Source organism: Mchenga conophoros, linkage group LG2 (genome assembly GCF_057382185.1).
Source record: "Mchenga conophoros isolate Kocher_MC1m ecotype Shallow Benthic linkage group LG2, M_conophoros_male_GT1.1, whole genome shotgun sequence".
NCBI lineage: Eukaryota > Metazoa > Chordata > Actinopteri > Cichliformes > Cichlidae > Mchenga > Mchenga conophoros.
In genome coordinates, this window is record NC_140527.1 from 24,291,036 (window position 1) to 24,316,598 (window position 25,563).

The 25,563-nt window shown below is 42.8% G+C and overlaps 2 protein-coding genes across 14 annotated transcripts in view; both read right to left on the reverse strand.

The window, feature by feature from the left end:
- The window catches only part of tenm2a (teneurin transmembrane protein 2a), a 219,860-nt gene that overhangs the window by 101,990 nt on the left and 92,307 nt on the right, over window positions 1-25,563 (reverse strand). For 2 of the 13 annotated variants that reach the window (XM_085289610.1, XM_085289602.1), the window contains exon 1: window positions 2,162-3,038. The exons of the other annotated variants lie outside the window; for them this stretch is intronic. In XM_085289610.1, coding sequence (XP_085145736.1) covers window positions 2,162-2,240 — 79 coding nt within the window. In that variant the 5' untranslated portion in view covers window positions 2,241-3,038. Of the gene's footprint in view, window positions 1-2,161; window positions 3,039-25,563 lie in introns of those variants that run through there. 13 annotated transcript variants of the gene reach the window in all.
- LOC146582000 (general transcription factor II-I repeat domain-containing protein 2A-like) lies at window positions 21,000-22,182 on the reverse strand. The gene has a single exon (XM_085248633.1). It carries the CDS (start codon window positions 22,173-22,175, stop codon window positions 21,000-21,002), a length of 1,176 nt encoding a protein of 391 aa, XP_085104759.1. The 5' UTR covers window positions 22,176-22,182.

A 25,563-nucleotide genomic window follows, 5' to 3' on the forward strand; every position in this document is an offset into this window, starting at 1 on the left:
GGACAATATCAATATCAATTACTTTCACACGTTTACCTGTGACAGCATTTTGAGTTTTAGTTTTCGCAAATGTGCTGGAAATCAGCGAGACTCTGTGTGAAATTCCTCACAATAAGATGCTGACACCTCGGATGAAACACGCAGATCTTCCCTCTGATTTGTGAAAAAAAAAAAAAAAAACCTCACACACAAACACGCACAACACAACACACAGACGCACATGCACCTGTGCGACCACAGATCTTGTTGGCAGTTGAGAGAAAAAGGGACGGTAGCCTGGAGGAAGGGCAGGTGTCCACAGATGGAGCTCTCTCTGTCTCTCTCTCTGTGTCACAGATGGACCCAATCACACCTATTTCTCTCTCACATGCCCTATAGCTACATAATCGGTGTGTGCGTGTGACTCTGACTTGTTTATTGTCACATTAAAAAAAAAAAAGAACGAAAAAAAAGAGTGTATTCTGAATTAGCCTCTAAATATGCATACGTCTAGCCTACAGCGGCGAGCGTGTGTTGTTTTTTGTGGGTGAAGCAGAGGCTGAGCAACGAGGCCACGGCAGACATCTACCCCACCTATCACTCTGCGCGTCGGTCTGCTCGGAGCCAAAGTACAACTTACGGCAAATATGCTCACAGTCGGATGTTGTCATCATCGCGGTTTAGGACAACTTTTAATTTTTTGTATATCTGGTGACAGCTGAACATGTGTGAGGCGGCCTGTGGGGGGTTTGTCTGTCTGAGATAGCGGGGGTTCCCGCTAGCCAATGGGACCACACAATCTGTAAAGCAGGAAGTGAACCACCGATCTGTCATCTGTCTTCATAAACCCACCAGTCAGGACCCTCCTAATTAGTCACCATAGAAACCATGGCTAATTCCCCGGTCTGCCATGCCAATCACGTCCTGTCTGTGGCAGCAATCAGAAAGGCACATTTATCCACCACTGGGCCGGATCCCTGTAACAGATGAGTGTGTGTGTGTGTGTGTGTGTGGTGGGTGGCTTTGTGTGCATGTGTATGCGTGTGGGCGGTTCAGGGAGTTTGTATGAGCTTGTCAAAGGCTTGTATTTCCTTAGACAATGTTGCCTTTATCTTAAAAAAAAAAACCACACGCACACACATGTGCACACATTACGCCTGTCTAGCTTGTAAATTCATAATGTTTGTTCAGATAGGAGGCAGATGTGTCAGAGCTGCTGAGAGGGGTGTGTGCCACGTTGTGATTTTCTGTGGGAACTGTTTGATTAGCCTGACGAGTGCTAGCAATCCCCACACACCCACAAAGCAATCAAGCAACTATTATATGGCTCGCACACAAACACGTACATGGATACAGACGTAGAGATGTGCCGCAGACGTGCTTAACCTTTCCCTCGGAGGTCAAACTGTTTGGTCAAACAACACCGCCACGCTAAAGATGACCCCTGCGGGTCCGTTCACACGTGGGAGTTGAGACTCATCAAGCCAGTTTGATTTTTTTTTTTTAAAATAAATGAAACCCACATCTAAATAGTCAATCAATTGATCAACAGCGGACTAGAAAGGCAAATAGCTCGAAATAACCTTGTAAATATTGAAGAACACACAGATGAATACATTATCGATCGACGTGGAGGGGGTGGAGAGGGGGGACAACCTGTCCCATCCATTTCTCCCCATCAGCTGCCTGTCAATCACTGCAATCGCCGTCAATTGGAACGTGCTCACCAGAAGGCTGGGGTGGCTGACACACAAAGATGCTCTTACATCCAACTTCAAATCAATAAAAAAAAACCCACTCGGAATCGCATCCGAACGGCGCATGCTGGCATTCACGGATGCCAATCATAACTTCAAGGGCACATCAAAGCCAAGTTCTATTCAGATGTATGCCCTTTGATCACCACCACTGCCTCCACCGTGCACGCACATTCTCGCACTTCGCCATATGTATATATATAACCTGTGATATAACGGCAAGTCATTAAAATTAAACATGTGCAGGCTGGGAAAAAAAACATAAATAATTCAAGATCCGTGTGTGTTCATCCACAGCAGACGAATTACAGGGGTTTGCGTAGAGTGAAGTTCGAGCGTGGCTCTATTGTTCCCGCTGTCTGCAAAGAACACAGCACCATGCCATCTGACCGCTGTAGTGACAAAGAAGTATCCGAGAGTCCTACCTGTCTCGTGAGAGAGGGTCTTGGTCCTTCCTGTGTTGCCTGCGTGATGCATCGCTCCGTACTTGTCGCTCTTTCTCATTAACCCTCTACCCTTATCTCCTCTCCTCCACGCTCCACTCCTCTCTGTTCCCTTAAGAGTCCTCTTTTCTTGATTCTCAATCTTTTGCACTCTGTTTTCTCCCTCTTATCAAAGTCCTCGCTGTCTGTCTGTCGCCTCTGCCTCGCTGTTCTTCTTCTTCACTCTTGATTTCCCTCCCTTCTCCTCTCTCTGCCTATTTCAGTGAGCTCTGTGAAGCACAATCCGCTAGCTGAGTGCTGGAGCACCGCGCAGGAGCAGAGAGAGAGAGAGAAAGAGACACAGAGCAGAACGAAGAGCTACGAGCACACGCACGCACACACATACATGCGCGTGCTCGCACACACACTTGCACTATGTGGATCGACACACTTGCGCACGTGTAGCTGTTGCTCTGCAGAGATGAACGGCACAACACCAAAACACCGGTGGGGGGGGGAAATGATGAGCGCAATGCCCTGCACTGCTCTCCCTGCTTTTCCAGGAGACTGCAGGTCTTTTTTGTCTCCCCTCCTGCTTCTAGTCCTCAGTCCTTTTTTTTGCTCAATCCGTCACAGATCAAGGCCAACTCGGGCACAGGGGAATGGATGGATGAGAAAACACTGAGAGTGAGAGCGCCTTTCAGCCTGTGGCAGGCAGCGCAGAAGACAAGGAGAGATGTGGCTGTGGCTCCATCCTCCATCTGCCCACAGCTGAGACTGAGAGCAGACTCAACACACACACGCACACACACCAGCTCCCTCGCCCTCTCTCTCTCCCGCTTGCTCTCTCCCTCGCTCTCCCAGCAGCGATGCACCAGCGAGATGGAGGGGGAGTAAGGATGACGGCGGGAACTAACGAATGAGCCGAAGGAGAAAGAGAAAAGGGGTTGGGGTGAGACAGTGAAAGAGGGATGGTGTAGTGGTAGAAAGGAGGAGGAGGAGTAGGAGGTGGCAACGAGGGCGGCAACACGCAATGGAGCCCACAAGCGCTAGAGAGAAAAAGAGTGACAGAATCATGGGAATGTGACAAAGCATGCACATTAGAGGAAAGGGGAAGGGATAGAACGGTTACGAGGAAAATACAAGGGAGTGGGTGTGAGAGAGGAAAGATGGAAAAAGAGAGGAGGAAAGGAAAGGTAGGAGAACAGGGGTGAGGTTAAAAGGAGAAAAGACAAGGCAGCAAAGCGGAGACGTGGAGCAGGACAGGGGGGAGGAAGGGCAGAGGACACTGCGGCGCTGAAGCCGGTAATATGTCAGATCTCACATGGGCACGCTCACATCCACACCGTGTGCCTAAAAAGGAACGATACAATGTCAAACAACGCAGGACGATAGCAGCCTGTGAAACAACACTTTTTAAACCTCACAAGATAAAATAAAAAAGCGGTACTTTTCATTTTTCTTTTAAAAATAAAAAATCATAAATTATTTGTTCAGTGGCAGACAATGATAAACAGAAGCTCGCACATCAAGCTTGTCAGACAAATCTTCGAAAATACAAAACTGTACTTTCTATCTCCATAAATGGACTCCGGCCAAAGTCTCAGGTGGGAGGTTACCAGGTGAGTGAAGGTCCTCGCACTGCCCAGCAGAGGGCACACATCTAGTCAAATATCAACCACAAAAAGAAAAAAAAAAGGCTGAGGCCAACCAACTCATCATGTTTTTACAATATTAGCATAACCCCACATGATTAAACACATTAATCAACATTCAGTATGCATCCAGGCACATCATTTAAGACACTTATCAGACATTATGCAGCGATGCATCTTCAAAGCTGCTCATCAGATATTTCAACGCTACTATGAAAGATATATAAGCTAGTCATTGGTAAGCCAGTCTGTACGTTCCTCTGTTTTTGCACGCTGGAGAACCAATGTGGAAGGTAAACTTTGCTATAAGTCAGACAACAAGGATGCTGCTCAAAAAGAAGTGGATGCTTATTAAACAGATACAGTCTTGCATGCGGTGAGGGGCAGGTATGAAGCTGCTACACAGGCAAAGAATCCGGTGTGTGTAGTAATGAAGAGAGAGGACGAGATGAGCAGGTATGACCCATGAGGCTCTACTCCAGGGGACCACTGTCAGCCCCATTTTCTATTTCTTCATGCAACATTCTCACACGCCATTCATCATCCTCAACGAGTCACGTCGTGACTTGTGCACAATGTGCTGCTGCGGCACCCTGGCGTGCGCACACTCCAGTTGATATGTGGGGGCATGTACACACATGTTCGCACATATGTATGCGGAGAACAAGAGCCGCGCGCACGCGTGCAGGTACTCTCCCTCAGCACCCACGGTAGCAGGTGCTGAGAGTCGATTTACGGCGAGAAAAGGAAGGGGTGGCAATTGGGGTGGCGGCGGAAGAGGGTAGAAGGGAGGGGTATGGGGGGGGGGGGTGGGTTGTGGTTATGACTTCATCATATTAAAGTTGAGAGCGCAGCCTGGGTAGAATCGGAGGGGGTGCAGGAGGAGATGCTGGATTTTTAGATGAGGTTCACGTCGATTTGTCATGATAAAGAAAAAAACATCTGAGAGAGAAACAAATTGCTTTTTTGACAACACCTTGTAATACTCCATCATGCACACACACACACACACACACACACACACACACACACACACACACACACACACCCCTGCGCATATACACATGTTCGTACATACGCGCGCAAACACAAAGCAATGCATTTTCCTCAAGCTGGCTATTTATCAATGCCATTCAGCATCATTATACCTGGCATATCTGTATAACCATATATATCAGGTGTATACATGTATGAGAGCTACACACACAATTTCCCCACTCAGTGTGAATTGCTCACTGGAGAGGCCGTTCAACCTGTAGTTGAAGTATAGAGGACACAAGGCTGTGCGGAGAGGATGTAAAGAGAAGCAGACGTATGTGTTAAAGAAAAGAATATGCAAAGGTCACACAGGCAAAGGTGAGCAAGGCTCATGTAACTGCATGAGCTGAAGCGAAACCTGTGCAGCCTTTATGCAGATTTATATTCCTTCTTTCCTTTTCGTCATCTCACTATTACACTCACAGGTTAATACGGGGTTTCTAGAGCTCAAACTAGGCAGTCTAAATGGAAACCTGTCAATTTATATATTCCTAGCAGGTCACTGAGTACTTTTTCCCCTTTTCGTGCTCTCTATTCAACACTTAGTTTCTTTCTTCCCTCAGTGACACTTTTTGTTCTTTCTTCCTTACTTTGCTACCATCCACCTACCTTCTTGTTTCTCCCACTACTACCCACCTCATGAACTGAAACACCAGGGGATAGTGGGTGAAGAGGAGGGGAGAGGGCAGGTCTGCTGTAAGGTGCCCCATGGGTTGAACATGGTCATTTGTCATGAGGCTGAAAGCTTAAGAAAAGACTAGTTAACCTTTACAGCTGATTCCCGCGAGACGGGAAAGAACACAGCCAGGCAAAACACCTCCAGGAGAAGGCGGAGCGTACATGCATGTGTATACACACGCACACACACACATGCACAGACGCATGCATGAATGGCGCTTGCGGCATAGTCTCCAGAAATCGATATCTACGGGAAGCAAGAGAGGTTACCGTTTTTACACCACCACACCACCCTCCCCGACTCGCTTCTCCCTCGGCATAAAGACTCAGTGTCTCCGTGGTCCTTTTCCTTCCTCCTTCATCCCACCACCCCCCAATCCTTCTCATCCCCACACCCTGCCAGAGTAATTAATCACCTTGTGCTAATGAGCTATTAACTAATGACAGATTGACATGTCGCTGCCTGTGTGCGCATGTCTGAGTGTGTCTGTGGAGGCATGTGTGAGTGTTGCCAGAGCCACCCTCGGCACACTAATGTGATTAATAAGGTTAAGCTCTTATTACTGAGGGAGCAACAAAAAAGGAGTACACACACACATACACACACATGCACCGGTGCACACAACGGCCAACATGCATGCACAAAAATACAAAAGTGACAAATTTCTTTCATGCACAGGGCAAAGAATGACTAGTGTCAGGCTGCTTCAAAGTATAAATAAAACTAGGGCACAGAAGAAAAGAAAAGACATCGAACGCTACCTTTCACCATATATTCTCATTACCCAGAGGCTGACTCTGCTATACACAATCACATCTCAGGGAAAAAGAGGGAAGCATTCCAGTAAAGCACTTCACTACAATTGAGTTACAACTGCCTAAAAAAAAAAGAAAGAAAAAAAACCTATAAAAAAACTTACAAGTCTTCTTGTGTCTTTGTCAACATTTTCAGTCACTTGTCAACATTTTTACAACGATTCAGTCGACCACTCATAGGTGCCCAATTGTTGGTTTGCTGCTGCTGACACATACCAACACAGGCACACATGCCTCCTATCACGTTAAGCCTGGTTTCAGCACCACGGACAGCTACACAAAGGAGGCGCTTTATGAACACATTTCAAGAGTCCCTGAAACAGCGTCCTTTGGCGTTTTGGTGCACAGCGAGAGACTCCTTCTTTGTAATAACACTCACATCCTAATATGTGTACCGAACGCACCGAACAATTACCGTGCCAAACAGACACACTATATCAAACCGTAACGCAAATAGGAAGGTATTGCTTGAGACAGGTAGTTACGCCTGAAGAAGTCACTACCTGGAGCCTGTTTAATCGGATGTATTGGACTGTAATGTCTCTGCACTCCAATTCTAAGAGAAATGTAGTTACAGCAAGATCATTTGATACTCAAGAGGATCCTTGCACTACATAATAGCGAGTCTAACTCAGCTACATGTGAGTGCATAGCATGTAAGCGTGTATGTGCGTGTGGCAGCACATGTACTGTACTGTATGTGTGTCTGTGACCTAACAGTGCGTCCCCCTGGAGAAGTTTTGGCGCATACCGAGACTCATTTGCATTCTCGCAGCTCTCTCATTTTTTTCCGTGGCTTTAGAAGTGAACAGCTGCTTAATGGTCATAGCTCTTCAGAGACGGGACATTGGGAAGCGCAGAGGGGGTTAGCCAGGGTTTCTGCGCTGCCAAACGCACAACTACACGGGGTGGAGACACACACAAAGGCACATGCACGTGCGCGCTTGGAGCACACACCAGGTAAATCCTGGTTTAGCTATGGCTCTGAGAGTGAGATGTGACCATTTAGCAGATGTTTTCCTTCCCAATAGTGACTTTGGAGGCTTTCCACACTGTTGAATTTAACTACAATGGAAGACAAACCAAGATGCACGCGCATTACACTTGAGCTGATGTGACAACAACAGAGAGAAATCCTTTGCTCAGTATGGCTAAAACAACACTGGTACGTGTATGTTAACAGTAAGCGCCGAGCTGGTATAGCTGCATGTTCCAAGCAAGTGATAGCAGCATAATACCTTTTCTGTAATCCACTGAAATCACTTAAATCTGGATTTTTATTGGATGGATGGCTGGACGGTGCAGTGGAGGATGGTTGTAAAACCTGATTTAAAAAGCAAAAGAGGGGATTGTCAGTGGATGTTTTTAGGGGGGCGAGGGGAGGTTGAGTGCTTTCTCTATTTTTTTTTCCATGGCGCACGCAAACTTAAACCCCGTGCCACAGACACAGTGACACACATTCGAGCAAGACTACATGAAATGGCCTTCATCTCCATGCGCATTTGACTGCTTCGCTTGCCGACACACACACATGGGTTGTGTTTCATGAGATGCCAAAAGAAGGGATTTGGTGAAGTGAGAGAAGGTTATCACCTCACAGCTGGAAGTGCGAAGAGCTGTTCTGGTTCCACGGCGCTCTTCTCAGCGGGAAGCCTTGTGTTTTGACCTTTACGTGTTAGAAATTACTCAAAATTGTCAAGAGCATGTCAATGAAGCATACCAATATATAAAAAAAGGCAAATGAATGATTGGGTTGGCAGGGTTATTGACCTCACAGATCATAATTTAGTTACCGGACCTAAAAATAAATCCAAGAACAAAATGTTGAAATATATTTGATCTAATATTACAAAATGAAAGGTAGCTGTTTTGTCTTAATTGAGACAAAAACAACAGGAACTTGTTGAGGATGATAAATGCAAAATATGTCTATTTTTAAAATGACCACCTCTTGGCAAATCCATATTCAGTTCAGTTTTATTTATATGGCCTCAAATTACAACAAGAGTCACCTCGAGGTGCTTTATGTTGTGAGCTAAAGGCTGCATAATAACAGAGATAATACCCCATGAATCAGATGACTACCTATGAGCAAGCATTTGGTGAGAGTGGGGAGGAAAAATCTCCCTTTTAACAGGAATTCTCCTGCCGAAACAGATTCAGAGACGGGAGGCTCTCTGTTGTGAATGGTTGGGGTGAGGTGGGAAAGACAGGACAAAAGACACATTGCAGAGGAAAATGTATTAATCACTAATGATTAAATGTAAAGTGATGTATAAACACAGAGAGTGAAAAGAGGTGAGTGAAGAAGAAACACTCAGTGCACCATTCGAATTCCACGCTGTGGAAATGCTGTGGAAAGTAACTAAGGGAGGGTTCAGGGTCACCTGATCAAGCTTTAACTGTAAGGTTTGTCAAAAAGGAAAGTTTTGAGTCGAATCTTAAAAGTAGATTGTGTCTATGAAGACTAACTGACCCTTCCGGCCCTAACATACCAGACATGGTCCCAGTGAAAGCCAAATATTATTTACTTAAAATATGGTAAAATAAAATGTATTTAAACATGCTGAGTTTTTGTTACTTGTATTAACAGACTTATTTTTTTTTAAAAAAACAATCCCCCCAAACTCCAAATATGTCTATTTGAATTGCTTTTAAAGTGGCATTAAAAGACTTTTCTTTTAATATTTTTTTAATCGTTTTGCAGATCTTTCACAAAGTCAGTACATTATCTATATCTATATAGACAGTATGATTGGTATAATAAAAATATTTGGTTGGCAGGTGTTCTGTCTGTAACCACACCACGATTATTAGCACATCTGTTGCCCATCTGTTCCTCCTGCTATTATCCGGTGCTACTTGGGACTAAATAGAAACACAAGCTAGTATGTAAAGTATATGATTTATTATTGGACTAAAAGTTTGAGCAAAAACTTAACAGGTAACTAAAAGTAATTGATAGGCAGCAGAAAATAAGCAAATGTAATGTGATGGTCAAAAAGCGAATGAATGGTTCAAGTTCGCTGCTAAAAGTGTGATCGCCAGTTTAAACGAAAACCAATAAAATACAATAGACGGCTAAAATGATTTTATTTTATTCTAAGGAATTAAAGTGCTTACAATACATGGGTAAGACTGGTCACAAAGCTTAATGAAAAAAGCATCAGGACAACAGTATTGGCTGAATGGCTGCAAAGTAGGCTAATAGGACAATTTAAGGACAAAATAAGATCTATTTAGAATGAATTCAACTGAACTCATCTGAGCATGAGAGGATTTAATGAAGATGGTTTTTTGGGTCTACCTGACTGGTCTGTGTTGTTTGTCAGATGTAAAAAAGAAAAAGAAAAAAGTTGATAAGATATGTAATAAAAAAACTCACCAAAACACAAGTGAGCTTGTTTGTCTCCTTGTTTAAAGGTAATTTTGTAGATACAATCTAGCTTTATTTTTCATCATTCATAACAATTCAGTTATTCTTGGCATTATTCTTTCTCTGACTTAAGCTTGTAAGGCAACATTTCTTTCAGGAAGTATCAATCCAGCCTCTTTCTCTGTGACTCACAAACAGGTAGAGATGTCTTAATCTGTGAGTAGCTCCTTAAAATAATCTAATGACCACCAACTTTTCTTCATTTCCTAGCCGCTATTATAACACACCGGCTTTAGCTTGTTGGTTGCACAGACTGTGATAAATGACTGGTTTCCTTGAGATGGATTGGAATATCTGTCAAGGTCTGCAATGTCTTTAGATTTTCATTTGTTTTTCTTCTTGTGTTTTTGCCTTCTACCCGTCCCCGTGTCTCCCCTCACTGCATTTTCTCTGCTTGCCTGTGTGTTTCATGTCCTCTTTTCTGTGGCTTCCCATTGTATTTTGAAGGTTATGTCCTGGCACGGCTTGCTGTTTCTACTTCCCGTGTTTGTTCTTTTTCTGCCCTCATTATTGTTTAATTTGGCTTACCAATGCCTTATTACCACTCTGAATATTTCAACAGTCACTTTGTCAAGTTATCAGCCTCTTCTCCTGCATCTTCCCTCATGTCTCATGAGTTTGTTTTTCCTATCATCTTTTTGGCTTTCCAGTACTTTTCCCGTTGGGCTTTTTAAAAATTCATTTTTATTTCGTTTTTGCTAGTCTTTTTTTACATTTCTTTTTTCTTGCAAACTACCTATCTGCTTCCTCGATAACATGCACTTGACTGTTCAAGAACTCTCCCTTAAAAGAAAAACAACAATATCTCCTTCATGGGCTCAGCGTGACAATTTTCTCCTGATCTAAACATACAGCACCATGTTCAAAATAACAGCGGATGGATGAATGGAGTCAGACAGGGCCATTATGAGGATGCTTTTAAGTAGTTTCTGTTTGTCAATTTGTTTTAAACAAAGTGGCATACTATGTTCTTCTTCTTCTGTTATTGAGTCTGGCTGTGCATTTGCGGTCACCGTCATGAAGTGCAGAATAAATTCTACACCGAACAGATGCCTCTGCAATGCTTCAAGGGTCTAAAATATTTATACAAGGCCATACATTAATGCAAAAGAACAAAAAACAAATAAAAAATGAAAACAAAACCCCCACATATATCAAGTATATCTGATGAAGAGTTACAAGAATTTGTAGGATCCAGACAAAACAAGGGAGGGAGACAGGACAGCTCTAACATAGAGACAAATGACCTCCTAGCACCATGAACAGGGTGGGTATGAGCAGTACCGGGTTAAAAAAAAAATCAAAGTTTGTATCCAATGAATACAGAAGGCAAAATACACAAAGGTAGATGGTGAGAGCTAGACCAAACACAAGGATTGATGGCCTTGTAATTTCTTCTATTCTGCCTGCTAAAGATGATGAATCCCTCCACGAGGAATTTAATCAAACTCCAACAGTGTACACAGGTAGTGCTACAGCTAACCTTTCATGGTTAAGCAAACAGCGCGGTACAAACAAATACAAAGCTTACGCGTAACCTTATATGTGACGTGAAATAAAAATACACATAAATTCTCAAATTCTGGCCTCGATTCAAAGTCACGTTATCCAGCCATAAACAAACACTACAGTCCAGAATGCATGTGTGCATTTTCCTGCTGGAAAGTGTGTGTACGTGTCCTGTATTGGCTCTTTATTGTGTAGACTGAAGAGATTACAATACCCAAGCCTCATGGATCAATACTCACAAGCTATGGACATATGAATTGCTTGTGGCAATGTAAGGAAGACCACAAAACTTGTGCAAGGAAGAATAACCCTTGGGGGAGGGGAGGGGCGACGTAACACTGTGTGTGTTTGTGTGTGTTTGAGCTTGTTGCCAGAGTCAGCTGTGCATGCTTAAAATAGTTATTGTTAGTCAATAAGCAATTTCTGTGTGAGAGGCTTCAATATACAGCCTTATTAATTCAATTACAGCAGTCGGCCTTGACTCGACAGTAAAATATGCAGAAAAACAGAGAGTTGCAGAATGGAGCGAAAGCAAGAAAAGGGGGTAAGAGGAGAGAAGAAGCAGGTGAGTTTGGGGGTTTCTGTCATTATGATGGATAGATCAAGCGAACAGGGGCTCCCACAAGGAGGGATATAAAAATAGGCGAGCACCTCTCTCTTGCCGGTGCTCCACTCTGCCCATTTATCGAATCACAAGTCTCCTCGTTTTGTGATTCCCTTTCTTTTCACCTTCGACTGCTGTGGCCTTGCGCTTCCCCTCTCAAAACTATTCTTCTTCACTGGTTTCTCCCAGCATCCTCCTCCCCTCCTTCCTTCTCTGCTCATTGACGTGACTGCTTACCCCCACATCCAGCACAGACAAAACACAAAACCAATCCATCCCACTGGGTTTCTTCTTCATCACACTCAGCCAGAAAGGGTTTTTTTGTTTTACTGATCCCAGATGACACACTAATTCAGTACCCACAATTTTTCCCCTTCTTTTTTTTTTTCTTATGAAAAACCTATATTTACACCCAGGGATTGCTTAGAGACTCTTCTGTCCTTTTATCTCAGTTGCCTTTCCCTGCTTTGTATTCATGCTGCTATACAGATTCAACACATTCAAACTAGTGGTCTATGAGGGATACTAATGGAAGTCGTTCAGAGCACCACTTATTGTCCTGTGTGTCTCAAATGCTCAACAAACCAAACAGCGCAGAGACCGCTAAGGAAAGAATAGAAACAGTCCTCTGCTGCTTCCCCCCCAAGTTTTCACCCAAGTCTCACTTCCATTCTTCTTCTGTCCTCCCCAATCTCTATCACTTTCTCACTCATTAACCACACCCCCACTGCCATCCCTCCATTCCTCTTCCTTGCTCTCTGGAGAGGAAAAACAAACAGCTGTCAGGGTCAGGCTCGCAGATGAATTCCAAATGACTTTGAAGGGCAGAGGGGCCGACCAACTTTCTCTAGAGGAGAAGCTGGTTACAAACATGCACGCAAACAGCATAGAATAAATATGGTCCATTCATCGAATCCCCCACCCCCAATACCACACTCACAGAAGCAGAGTGCTGCTACTCCTTGAATCAATACTGTGTCTTAAGTCGGCCTGCTGTCAAGGTAAAGGGAGCTTGTGTGTGTAAAATGGATCTGTGGGTGGTTACACACACACACACACACACACACACACACACACACACAAACACCCGCATATGCTGAAGTGTGTCAGTGAGAGTGTGTACACAAGTGGCCAAAGCTTGCTCCCATGTGATGACACAGATATTGTAAATCTCGATAAACATAGAGGCATTGAGCACAGGTTTGCTCACTTCCTCTTTGATTTATTTCACAAGTCCTCCTTCAAACTTTCTAAAGACGCAAGAAGTCAATGTCTCCTTCACCAGCTTGCCACCCATGGCTCCATTTGCAGCTCTCGCTGGGTCAAGATGAGCCGATGAATCATTTTTCATCTTATCAATCATATCTATGCGGTACCTCTCCATCTTGTCTGTTGAGTCCACTCTCTATCACTGTCTGTTACCATTCATCCATCATGAATAAAGGAGACCTTTGAATTATTCAGTGGTGCTAAGCAAAGGTTTAATCAAGGCATTAGCTCCATTCTTAATTCTTTCATGATGTTTTCTCACTGGTAGCGTCCTCTGAAGGACCTCAAAGGTCACAGGCCCCCGGGATTCTGTTTGCTTGACCAGGATCATGGAAAACATGGTTACCTTTTTCCTTGATCTATACCCTGGTCACACTGACTGATTACAACAAAACAAAAGTTAATAAACAGAGTTATATGGACAGATTTGTCCATATAACCCTTTGATCCACAAGGGGTCCAGTCATTTTCAAGACACAACCAGCTAGGCCTCTATGTAAGACTGCTGCTCCTCCCTGAGTTTGGTTCTGCTGGAGGTTTCTTCCTGTTAAAAGTGAGGTTTTCATTTCTACTGTCGCCACGTTCTTGCTTAGAGTGGGCTATCTGATTGTTGAAGTAATCTAAAACCCACTATATCCACTTTTTACCTAAACCAAACAACTTTTTCCAAAAGTCAAATGTGTCATGTTAGGAAGAGTGACCATGTAAAACCAACTCAAAACATTTACTGCAGCTTGTTTGATCAAACTACTAGAAAGGATAGTGTTAGTTTAAACTGACTGTACCAGCTGCATGTTGCCTTGTTATGGGTGCATCTGAAATTATTATTATTATTTTATTTCTTACCCATCTGTATATATTGAATAAGAGCCTCACTACAATGCAATGTATGTATGCTTACTATATGCCGGTGCTAATTTGTTTGCTATAAATAAAACCACGATGGTTGATTAGATTCAGTGTTAAAATGAAAAAAATGAGAGAGTAATAATTTTTCCAGCCACACATGTAACTTGTACTCATGTCTCACAGGTTTCAACACTGGCTGACGAAATTTAATTCAAGACTTTTTAGCACTCGGGTATACGTCTGTGTGTATGTGCCTGCTCGTGTGTGCGTATTAGTCCTTCCAAGTCTTTGAGTTTTGGCAGCAAGATCAGAGGAAATGTGTGTTGTTGTGTTTGCGAGTGTGCGTTCGTGATTTTGTGTGTGTGTCACAGAGAGAGAAACGTTTGATGTCGAAGAACAGCGTCTGCTGTCTGTCTGCCAACTGCCAACCCTCTATCACCGTCCCAACACATGGCCTCCGCAAAGTGTGTGCATGCGAATGCGTGTGTGTGCGCAAGTGGCCTGATTAGGCGGGGACTTGGCGATGTGACACTGCTACAGAGCTAGTTAGACTCATAACGTGCACCTCACTGTGTCACAGTGTTAATGTGTGGGCCTGAGAACGCAAAATAGGATTTCGTTTTGAATCACATGACAGAGATGGAGGAAGAGGTGCGTGTGTGTGTGTGTGTTTGTGGGCGTACTGGAAAGGGTGAGTAATCTGTCACATTTTATACCTCTCATCTTTCACCAGTGATCTTTGGATGGCTCCTTAACATACAGAGTCAAGTATACTTAAGCCTAATTGTTAATGTTGTGTATGTGTGGCTCTGTGCATGCATATGCTGTATGTTTATGAACATATCTTTGGATCGTGTTTGTCCATGTGTGTGTAGACTGTGTTGCAACACTTTGAGAAATACTGCAAAAGCTATTCCAACATGTCTGCAATTACAGACAAGCAAATCCTGTTTTTAACTTTAACTCCAACTTTGTCCAACTAAGGTTAAAAGAGTACAAAATACGCTTGCGAAACAAAGAAAAAGAAATAAAAAAAAACAGCAAATGAGACATACCGCTTGCTATATTTGGCCTCAGAAGGCCAAGGGATCCCTTTATGACGAGTTTTACTTTGCTAAGAAGCAAAAACAGAAAAGATCCGAAAACGTCTGAAGAACTGAAAGCCGGGGGAACAAAAAACATTAAAAGGGAGATGGAGAAGAAAGGAGAAAAATGAGATCTGTTTAAAAAAAAAAAAAAGTCAAACACTTGTCTTGACTCACACTAGCAGACGTGCGTGCCTACGCAAACTTAAGCACAAACAAACAAAATAAAAACAGTGATTGAGGTACTAACAGATGCGCGCGTACAAAACCCCCCAAAACATACTGAAACATTGGCAGAGCAAAGGGCTCAAAGATCAGGTGAATCTACAGAGCAAAAGACACATGGGTCTTTCTTTTGCACCCTTCTTGACATTTTCACTCTGATAGGGCCAGATATAGCTCTCCTGCCTCCTCACAGCTCACAAACACGCACACTGTGAGAATGAATAGTTCAAGATCGAGGGGGAGTGAGTTATTTTGGAGGAAAAAAAACAGAACAGAATATGGTAACAAGAAAAAAAGAAAGCGAACACTGGAGAAGCGATGGAAACGTCTTGTGGCAACAGACAAATAAGTGGTGCTACTGGAGTGATCCCGGCACCTCGTGTCGGCTACATTGATGAGGAAATTCACAATGCTGAAAGGCTTGAGAAATTGAAGAAGAAAAAGCAGAATGAGATGGGGCCTAGAATCAAAAGTAAGAAAAATCAATACAGAGGCTCGAGACAAGATACAAAAGGACTTGAGACTGAAAACTGGTTTACACTGAATAGATAAAGACGTGGAATTTTCTCAATGCTTTGTGCCCTTTGTGTGATATTTGCGCTTGCAATGTCGTGTCTCTATTGTCTTTGGATAGAAACATAGAGGCAAGAGCGCTCCACCGATCTGCAATTAGTCGGTTCTGAGGGCTGTGTTGCATTAATTACGCCCAGGGGTGACAGGAGCATAATAATATTGATCGGTTTGGATGATTCCGATTTAGTCTTTTAGTTGCCAAGGTGTGGGGTGAAAGTTACCTGATGACTGCATCTGCATACGTAATGTGTCAATATCATCAATTCTGGCCAGTGCTGGGTCACGTGTTAACCTAAGACTGCCTTAGAAATTTGATTAATTTCGCAGTTTGTCTCTACAGCTGTCTGTTTTTTGTGAGCATTATCATATGACAGCTCTTGTAACCTACTTTTGTTTATAATACTATGTGGTTAGGTTCAGGAAAACATGCTCGGGGGGAAAATAGCAGATGGCATAATGGACTTGTATGTATATTGCACCTCAAAACATCTTCTACTACAAGTCTCACCCATCCAGTCAGTCAGCACTTTTTGTCTAACATTCACACACACATACAGATGCACAGGAGGATGCTTCGACATGCAGAGGTGATGAGCTGGGGTTTGATACGCCAACCTTCCAATTGGTGGACGACTTGTTCCACCACTTGACTCGCAGCCACCAGACTTCAGGGTACTCAAACTTCTTTTGACTGCCTTGACTCCCTTGCAAGGGGTCATGACACTGGATAATCATCCTGATGGTTCCAATCTCAGTTTCGGGGATCTATCACATGCCAGGCAAATGTACTAAACAAGGGCTGCCATTGTTCTTAAGTATATGATGGTAAAGCGTCCAGATTTAGGATATATGTGCAATAAGTTGGGAGTAAGACCCATCTCACCATTGCAATTACCCACTGAGTACTGGCACTCATGCCAAAGGACACCTTGTGTGTACCTCTCAAACATGAGCAGTTTTGCCAGAATCTGGAAATGAAAATAGGTTTTTTCTTTCCATCCTGACATAATGTGGTTCTCTCATTTCCAAAGATCTACTGTTAATTGACGATTAAACAATTTTATCAGATCTTTTATAGATGTTTATCATCACTTAACATTTTAATTAAAACCCACTGCTGTTAAATGACCCACAGCTACAACAGATTTACAGTTCTGAATTGGTACAAGAAGAACAATTAGTATCATAAACTTTAGATTTAAGATCTTAAGACACTTGTCAGATGATACTTGTTGCAGTTAAACGACTCTGTGTTTGAGAAAAACAACTAATGGTTTTCTATGGCACTTTAATACTGTTTCTGTGCAATGAGCAGTGCCAGTGTGGAAGTATAATGGCAGGAAGGTTTGAACAGGATTTGGACTGCCTCTCTCTTTTAATCCTTAGCATATGCTCTCAACCAACAACAGCATTTTAGTGATGTCGTAATCCTGCAAAATGTTGCTGAAATAGATACAAAGCTGCTGTTTGTTTTAATTTAAAGCAGATCTGTTGGCATTGACCGCTGATGGTTGCTACTACTGAGGCGGCTGTGTTTTGTGCACACGCTTACAACCTTCGGCATCAAGATATAGTTTTACAGTATTTTAATTCATACCAATTTTTTAAAACATCCCTCTGCAACTGATCTCAAGTATAAGCTTATGTAGGATACTGTAACGGATATCAGCAACTTGCTGTTGTCTCCTAAAATAGATAGTTATGACTTTGCAAAGGGACCACTGGGGACAATGGATGGGGTAGTCTAGAGTGACCCATTGATTACGTACAAAGGTGACCGTGGCGCACTATCGATTGCAACTGGGCAGGACAGACATACTCCTGCATAAACCGGACAAAGCTTCCAATTTGACAAAATGGAGAAAAGAGAGGAGATGAAGACAGACTGAACACTTCTCCTAGGTTTTTTTTTTCTTTTGTAAAGTCAAGACATTATGAAAATGGCAGCTGATGAGAATCCAAATAGTCATATTTCTCTGTTCTCTGGGCTTTCGCCTGACTGCCTGCCTGTACAACTGATACTTGGCTTTGCCATGGAAAGGGCTCAAAAAGGAAGATTTGGGACCAGCTGAGATACCAGGCTGTCTCCATCCCCGTTTATGGAGATGGAGGATAAAGTCAGATACTTGTCTGATGATTAGCCAGCGCTGAGTATTAAGTGGCAAAACAAAGAAGACTTGCACAATTAGAGGTTAGCGACTCGAATATAGATCTATTCATCTCGTCTCTTTCCTCCCATTTGACTCGCCGTGAAACAAAGCCAACCTATTAAAGCAAGTATTGAGTGGAGAAGAAATGGTTTTAACAGAAATATTGACATTACCACTGCCTGCTTGTTTCTGCTGAGCAGGGCGCTTTTAATCGGAGTCTGTTTCTTCGTTTGGTATCCATACAATAACTGAGCACAGTGTTTAGGTTTTATGAATGCAACAAATTCATGAGGAAGGATGGTCTGTGCCTCGTGTTTAAAACCAGTGAATTACTATATATGTGTTATATGTGACACGACTGATGGGTACATCTTTTCATCACAGTGGTGCTTGTTGGATAGTGTAACTGAGATATCGTAAGGTTTATTCACACTTTAATTTACCACTACAGCACTAGTGGCAATGAGAGAAAATAACTGTCCAATCAGAGATAATTACCTAAATTTGCTACTGTAATGCCTAACACCCTCGCAAGCATCAGGCTCATAAGAGGAACCTGCTACTTCAAGTCTGTATGTGTGAAACAGTCATCGACAGTAATCATCAATAGCGAGAGCACCTCTTTAATCTTAATCTAGCAATGACGTTCCATAGGTGGGTGCATGTGTGCTATAGGTGTCTCTTATTAAAAATGTTGCTCTCTGCTGCCAGACTGTACCTGCCTTTTTATCAGGTAATCTCCCACTCCTTCTCTTTCACACATAAACAAACACTGGCCGGCAGAGACCTGCAAGGTAACGCCATTGCATGCCTCGCCATGCTGTGTGATGCCCCGCGGTGCTGCGCTCCATTCGGTGAGGCAGCATGAAGCACAAATCAATATGGATTAAAACTCTGTAAGGCGCTATCTACTCACCTCCTCGCACTACATACAGAAGGGAAACGTGTGCACTTAGTATGCCAGATTGCTGAATTTCCCCCCTTTTAAATCAGAGAGGAAAAGTGAAGAGTTTGAGATAAGCTAGCTGTAAAGTAAGGGTTACCCTGACAATGAAGAAAAGCACCTGTGCTGCGTCCAGCTCACGACACCCGTGGTTCATATCCATCATGCTGCTTAGAGGGCAGCATGATGGGGGGGCTGGAATCAGCACCTCATTCCACCTGCCACACCTAGACTGAGCGTCGCACACGAGGACTCACACATGCACATGGAGTGACAGCCCTGGTGGTAGGCCTCAACCCCCATAGCAATGGTGGGCCTCCCACAGTGCACTGCAGGACACCAGAGATTATCCCGACACTTGCAGACAGTCACAGAATGTTAATCCTCAGCCATCTCTTCTACTGTGCTGTTAAATCTGGATCTTACTCTCAATTGCTCCTCCTACAAATCTCCCTTCTTTCTTTATCCATCACTCACCACATCCTCTCCCCCACAATCCACTAGAATCTTCCTCAAATTCCCTGCTCTAACCCCTTCCTACCGCCTGTTTTTAACTCCATCCTCTCCTCCCCTAAAATCTCTTGATCCCTGTTTTCTACTCGAGAGCGACAAGGCATCATCCCCATTTTTCTCTTATCCTTTCTCTCCGCTCCCAGCCCAGCCCTCGCTATCAGCGATCTTCTCATCCCCAAGAACACAAAACACCAATCAGCCTGTCATAATCACTCTGTTGGAAGAGGAAGCTCTGAACGCCAAGCGCAGCTGCTACGTGTTGAATTAGAGAAAGCAGAAATGCTAACGCTGCAGCTCATAGTAGTATGGGTTGTTTTTGTTGTTGTTGCTTGAACATTTTACTGGATGCGTTCTATTTTTAAATATGCAGAAAAGGGAATTCGAAGGTTTATTAACTACACTGTTGATTCCATTCTGCTAATGATAATACTGATTCTCATTCCTTTTTTATTTGTATCCTGGAACAATAAAGCGACAGCTGCCGGGACTGTTCATTTAAAAAATTACAGAGGAACAACCTCTGAATGGTATCTGGTCTCCCGCAGCTTCCCTTCTTATTCACTGCGATTTGACTCATAAAAATTGCCCTCTACAGCTTGTACTTTTTTTTAACTACTCGTCCCAAAGGATTTTTCATCAGGACACTGTGTCTGCTAACTTCCAAACAATAAATGCAGTTTACGATCTGTCAGCAGTCTCCAGCCCGTTAACTTCCTCATACTGCTGTTGTCATGCAAAACACATGCAAACTTCTTGTCTTCATATACGTCAGCAACTTTCCACCACTGGTGATGTTGAAGAGTCAATAAAAGTAAGGTTGAAATGTTTTCTGTGATGCACTTAGATCTTAATTAAACATTAAGAAATACAATCACGGTGAAAAGAAAAGGCTCGCTCTTTCCCTTCTAAGGTTTGATGGGTCATAGAAATTGAAAAAAAAAACAAACAAACAACAAATCCACAAGCTACATCTCATACTCTAGAGCAGGGGTGGGCAAACTTTTTGATTCGTGGGCCACATTGAGTTCTAACATTTGACAAATGGGCCGGAACAGGAGTAGATAGATGGCATGCTTTGAAAACATCACCTCATTGGGGGAAAAATACACATCTTGGGATATGGAGAAAACATGTGCTTTAATTTCATTTTTTTAAATGAAGAAAAGCATTACAATAAAATCTCTGACTTCGAAATGAGCCTTTAAACACTGAAAATCAAATAAATGAACATTTTATTTTAAAGCACTGAAAGTTCTGTTATCCTTCAGGATATCACATCACTCTCCTCCTAACTTTTTTTTTTTTTTTTTCCAAAAACGGTAGGAGATGCAGATGTACTTGTCCTGTTCCTTTTATTCAATTTGTTTCCCCGGTGCCAAAAGTCAACAACGACCAGTGCAAGAACGAAACAGTTGCAGCAAGTCAGTCTGTGAAGCGTTATATTTGATCTGCGCGCACTGTTCATTTTAACAACGTGCGTATCACGGAGACACACATTTTAATGGGAGCAGTGTTGTTGGTCTCCTTTTTTAGCCAGCGCATCAAAGTCTGGAGTTAGTTTTGTTGTGGCGATTCTCAGGATGGATCTGAGGTGTAGGTCTGTTAACTTGGATCTGTGGCTGGCTTTGTTGATGTTCATGACGCTGAATGTCTGTTCACACACGAAGGTAGAGCCGAACAAAGCCAACATCATCTGCGCTTTTCGCCTTAGATTTGGAAACGCGGCATCATTGAGTGAAGCATAGAAGTCATTTAGTTTCAGAGAGCTGAATTTCTCTTTTAAGGCAGGGTCGGACTGAAGGTCGATGAGTTCGAGCTGAAGCTCCTCTGGAGCTGTTTCGGGGTCTTGTGACAGAGGAAAGGCCACCAATTGAAGTGACTTGTCAATTTTATCGAAATCCAAAAACCGACGGCAGAATTCTCCGTGCAGTGCATCCAGTGACTCACTGTATTTCTTTACTTTTGCTCCGGCCTCTTTCAGCGTGGCTAGTGTAGGAAAATGAGTGAATGACTTGTTCAAAATCTGCCTGGAGAATAAAGCCAGCTTGGATTTGAAGGCTTTCACGTTTGTGTGCATGTCATGCACAAACTGCTCCTTCCCCTGCAGTTTCACGTTGAGCTCATTCAAGTGTGAAAATATGTCCGTAGCAAACGCGAAGTCACACATCCAGCTCTTGTTGCTCAGCTCAGGAAATTCATCAGTCTTCCCCTGCCGCTCCAAAAACATGCCAATCTCCTCTTTGAGCTCCCACACTCGTTGAAACACTTTGCCCAAACTCAACCAGCGGACACGGGAGTGATAAAGCAGGTCCTGGTGATCCGCATCAGTTTCCTCCAGGAACGCAATGAACTGACGGTGCTGAAGTCCCCGTGCGCGTATGAAATTGACAAGTTTCACCACAGGATTCACAACATGATTCAGCTGTAACACCGATTTACATAGAGATTCCTGGTGGAGGATGCAGTGGAGGAAAATCACATCCTGGTCAGGGTTTTCATCTTTCACTTTATTCTGGATTCTCCTCAGCAGGCCAACGTTTTTTCCCGTTAAATTTGGAGATCCATCTGTGGTGACGTTAACAAGCTTACTCCAGGGAAGCTTCATGTTTTCGATGGCAGCAGACACCCGTTCAAACAAGTCCTCTCCCCGTGTTTGTCCTTTCAGAGACTCCATTGTCAAAAACTCCTCCGTTATTTCAAAGGTTTTGTTGATTCCTCGGATAAAAATCAGGAGCTCAGCAGTGTCTTTGACATCATTGCTTTCATCCAGTGCTACAGAATAAAAAGTGAATGACTTCGCCTTTTTGTTTAATATGCTGGTGATATCTTCATCTATTAGTTCTACACGGCGAGTCACTGTCCGCCGTGATAAACTGATTTTCTCAAATTTGTCTTTGGTCTCCGGGCACAAAATACCTGCTGTCTCTACCATACATTCTTTTAAAAACTCGCCCTCTGACAGTGGTTTGCTGGCCTTTGCTATTTTGAATGAAAGCATAAAACTGGCCTTGGTACTTGATTCTTGAATGGCAGTTTGACGGTGAAAAAAACTTTGCTGAGCCTTCAAATTAGTTGCCAACTTCTCAGCAGCAGCTTCCCGTTCTTTTGTTGAGAGCTTGCTAGCATAATTTGTGTGCTTTGTGGCAAAGTGACGGCTAATATTATACTCTTTAAAAACCGCCACAGTTTCTTGGCATATCAGGCAAACAGCAGATGATCGGTGTACAGTGAAAAAATATTTAGTTGTCCACTCCTTTTTGAACACTCGACATTCTCTGTCCACTTTCCTTTTCTTGGGTCCGCTCATCTTCATAGAGGGGCGGTAGGTCACAGGGTAAAGTGCAAACGTGGAGTAATAGGCCTACGCCGCTTCACCTCAACAAAGCCAATATATCTAGAGTGCGCCATCTAGTGAGGAAACATCAGAATTGCAGGGGAAATAAAACATTAACAAGGTTAATTTATTACTTTTTTTTTTTCAAGTTTGGCGGGCCGGATCAAAACGTTTAACGGGCCGCACGTGGCCCCCGGGCCGTAGTTCGCCCATGCCTGCTCTAGAGGCATCAGTTAGCATGTTAAATTTGATAACAGTACAAAATCAGAAAAAGGCTGAACAAGTATTGTGGCTTGTTTGGGAGGACTGCCAGAAGAAAGACTCATCTCTCTAACGAGAACATGGCAGCGCAAGTTTGCAAAGTTACAGCTGAACATACATGAAGATGTTTCGCAATAATGCAACGCCGTGTTTGGAGCAAACCAAACACAGCATCAACGCCTGATATCAATTGTCAGGCACGGTGGTGGAGGGGTAATGATTTGGACTTGTTTTGCAGCCACAGCATCTCGGTACCTTGCGGCCACTGAGTCGACCATGATCTCCTCTCTATGAAATTTGACAGCGAAAGCTTGGCTGAAACTGAGTCCCACAACAGGACAACGATTCCAGGCACAGCAGCAAATCCACAATAGAACGTGTCAAAAAGGAAAGAATAATGCTGTTGTTAAAGTTGAGACGAGTGGGCCAGAATTCCTCCACAGCAACGTGAGAGACTGATAAAGTCATACAGAAAATTGTTACTTCAAGTCAGAACCACATTACTTTTTCTTCTATCCAGATGCATAAAACCTAAGTAATGCAAGAGTGCATACTTTCTTCTTACAATGACTGTACTGTCAATCTCTAAAATGTATCCTTAAATTATTTACACATATTATAGTTTGTAATTAACTCACTCTTCCATATTGTTCTAGAGTGCCCTAATCACAAGACCCTAGGGTCATCCACACTTCAACCGGTGGTGACATTAACCAATGCTGTGACATTTTTTTTCTGTCTTTTTAGTCGCTTCTCATCTCACAGCTTCATGTATTATGCAAATATTCAACAAACAAAATAGTTACATGATTCAGCGACGTCTGAGAGCAGAATAAAGCATCAAAAGCACACTAGAGATGTCTTTTGTTAATGGTTACTTTTTTAACACTGTATGGCAGTTCAAAATGTTCTGATGCTGTTCGTTTCTGTTTCTGTGACAAGCTGCAAGCTTTCTGCTAGTTTACCATCTAAAGTATCTGTTTTCACAAATTATATATTATTAGAAATTACTGATATCACACTATTTAACCAACTGGAAGGGCTTTTTACACTGTGTGACGCTGTCTGAGAAGAAAGATGGCTGTCGTCAAAGGAACGCGGTCAGCTCTGAGGTCATCAATCCAGAACAGCGATCCTAGATCGCGCTGTGAGAAATGTTTGGAGCTTTGGCGACTACAGTGAGCCTGCAGCAAAACCGAGGCGGTGTCAGAAACATAGGATTACACTCCCACAGCGTGGCTGCTGTTACAACCCACATGTACTAGCCAACAAATCGGTTTGTGATTGGTCAGTGTGACATTTTATATGTGCCATTTAAAGAAAAAAGCCTATATTGATTTAATAGCGTTATTGGAAGGAGACAGCCAAGACTCTCTCACCCACTGTCATCACCCAAACAAAGCCACGCAGCCACTCTGAAACTATACACACATTAGACAAGAACATTAACAAGTGCACAGCAATTATTATCAAATTAGAATACAATGTTCTACTGGGACACCATCAGTCTGGTTTGGAGCAGCAGTGGGATGCTCAAAAGAAACTGTTTTCTTCACATCACTGAACCATGGAGTTATTTATGGTCATTAAACAGTTACAGTCACTGATCACCCCCTAACTAGATAAGAGGTCCATGCCCTGTTGGTAAGCCCTGGTTTTGTCCATAGGGTGATTGTGTTTTGTATGGAAAGCAAAGTCAAAATCAATGTGAATGTGGGAAGGAAACATCAAAAGGAAACCGACAGTGTTGCTTTAGTTCATCCCAAGCGAAACATCACCGTCTGGATCAAATTCATCTAATAATTTTGACTTATTTTCATTTATGCTAATACAGGGAAAGTCAGATCACCAAAGTGATTAAGGTTTATCGTCTGGGTACCACGAGAGTTGTGAAAAATGTCCAAAATGATCTGGCAGTATAAGGTTACTACTATTTCAGAAAGTGTGAGAACAGTGGAAAAAACTTCTAAGCATATATAATAAATGTTAGACATATAGAAGTGAGTGTTAACAGATGAATAAGCAAAAACAAAACAAAACAAAAACAAGCAAGAGACACACACAACAAAAAGGCACAATAATTGTATAGGTCTTTTCAGGTCTAGTTATGTACCTATGCATGCTGAACATTGGAGCTCATATCAATATAACTGTTGAGAAGACTGATGATAGAGTAGCTTGTTGTCCTCTACAGTGACTGGTGGGGTTGTATATCATTCTTTGGACATCTGACATCTGTATGAATGATTTAGCCAGTAGACAGTTTGTCAGTTATTGGTTTCAGATTGTAGACGTTGATAAGGCTGTCATCTTCAAAGATGTGCATAAAGATAGTTGGCTGCTTTACACAATTAAGTATTTATACTCATATAGCATGTCGCTGAAGTTAAATTAATTTAAACAAGGAAATACATGATAAATAATTTTATTTTATAATTTGAATTCTTTCATTTTAAATATAAATTAC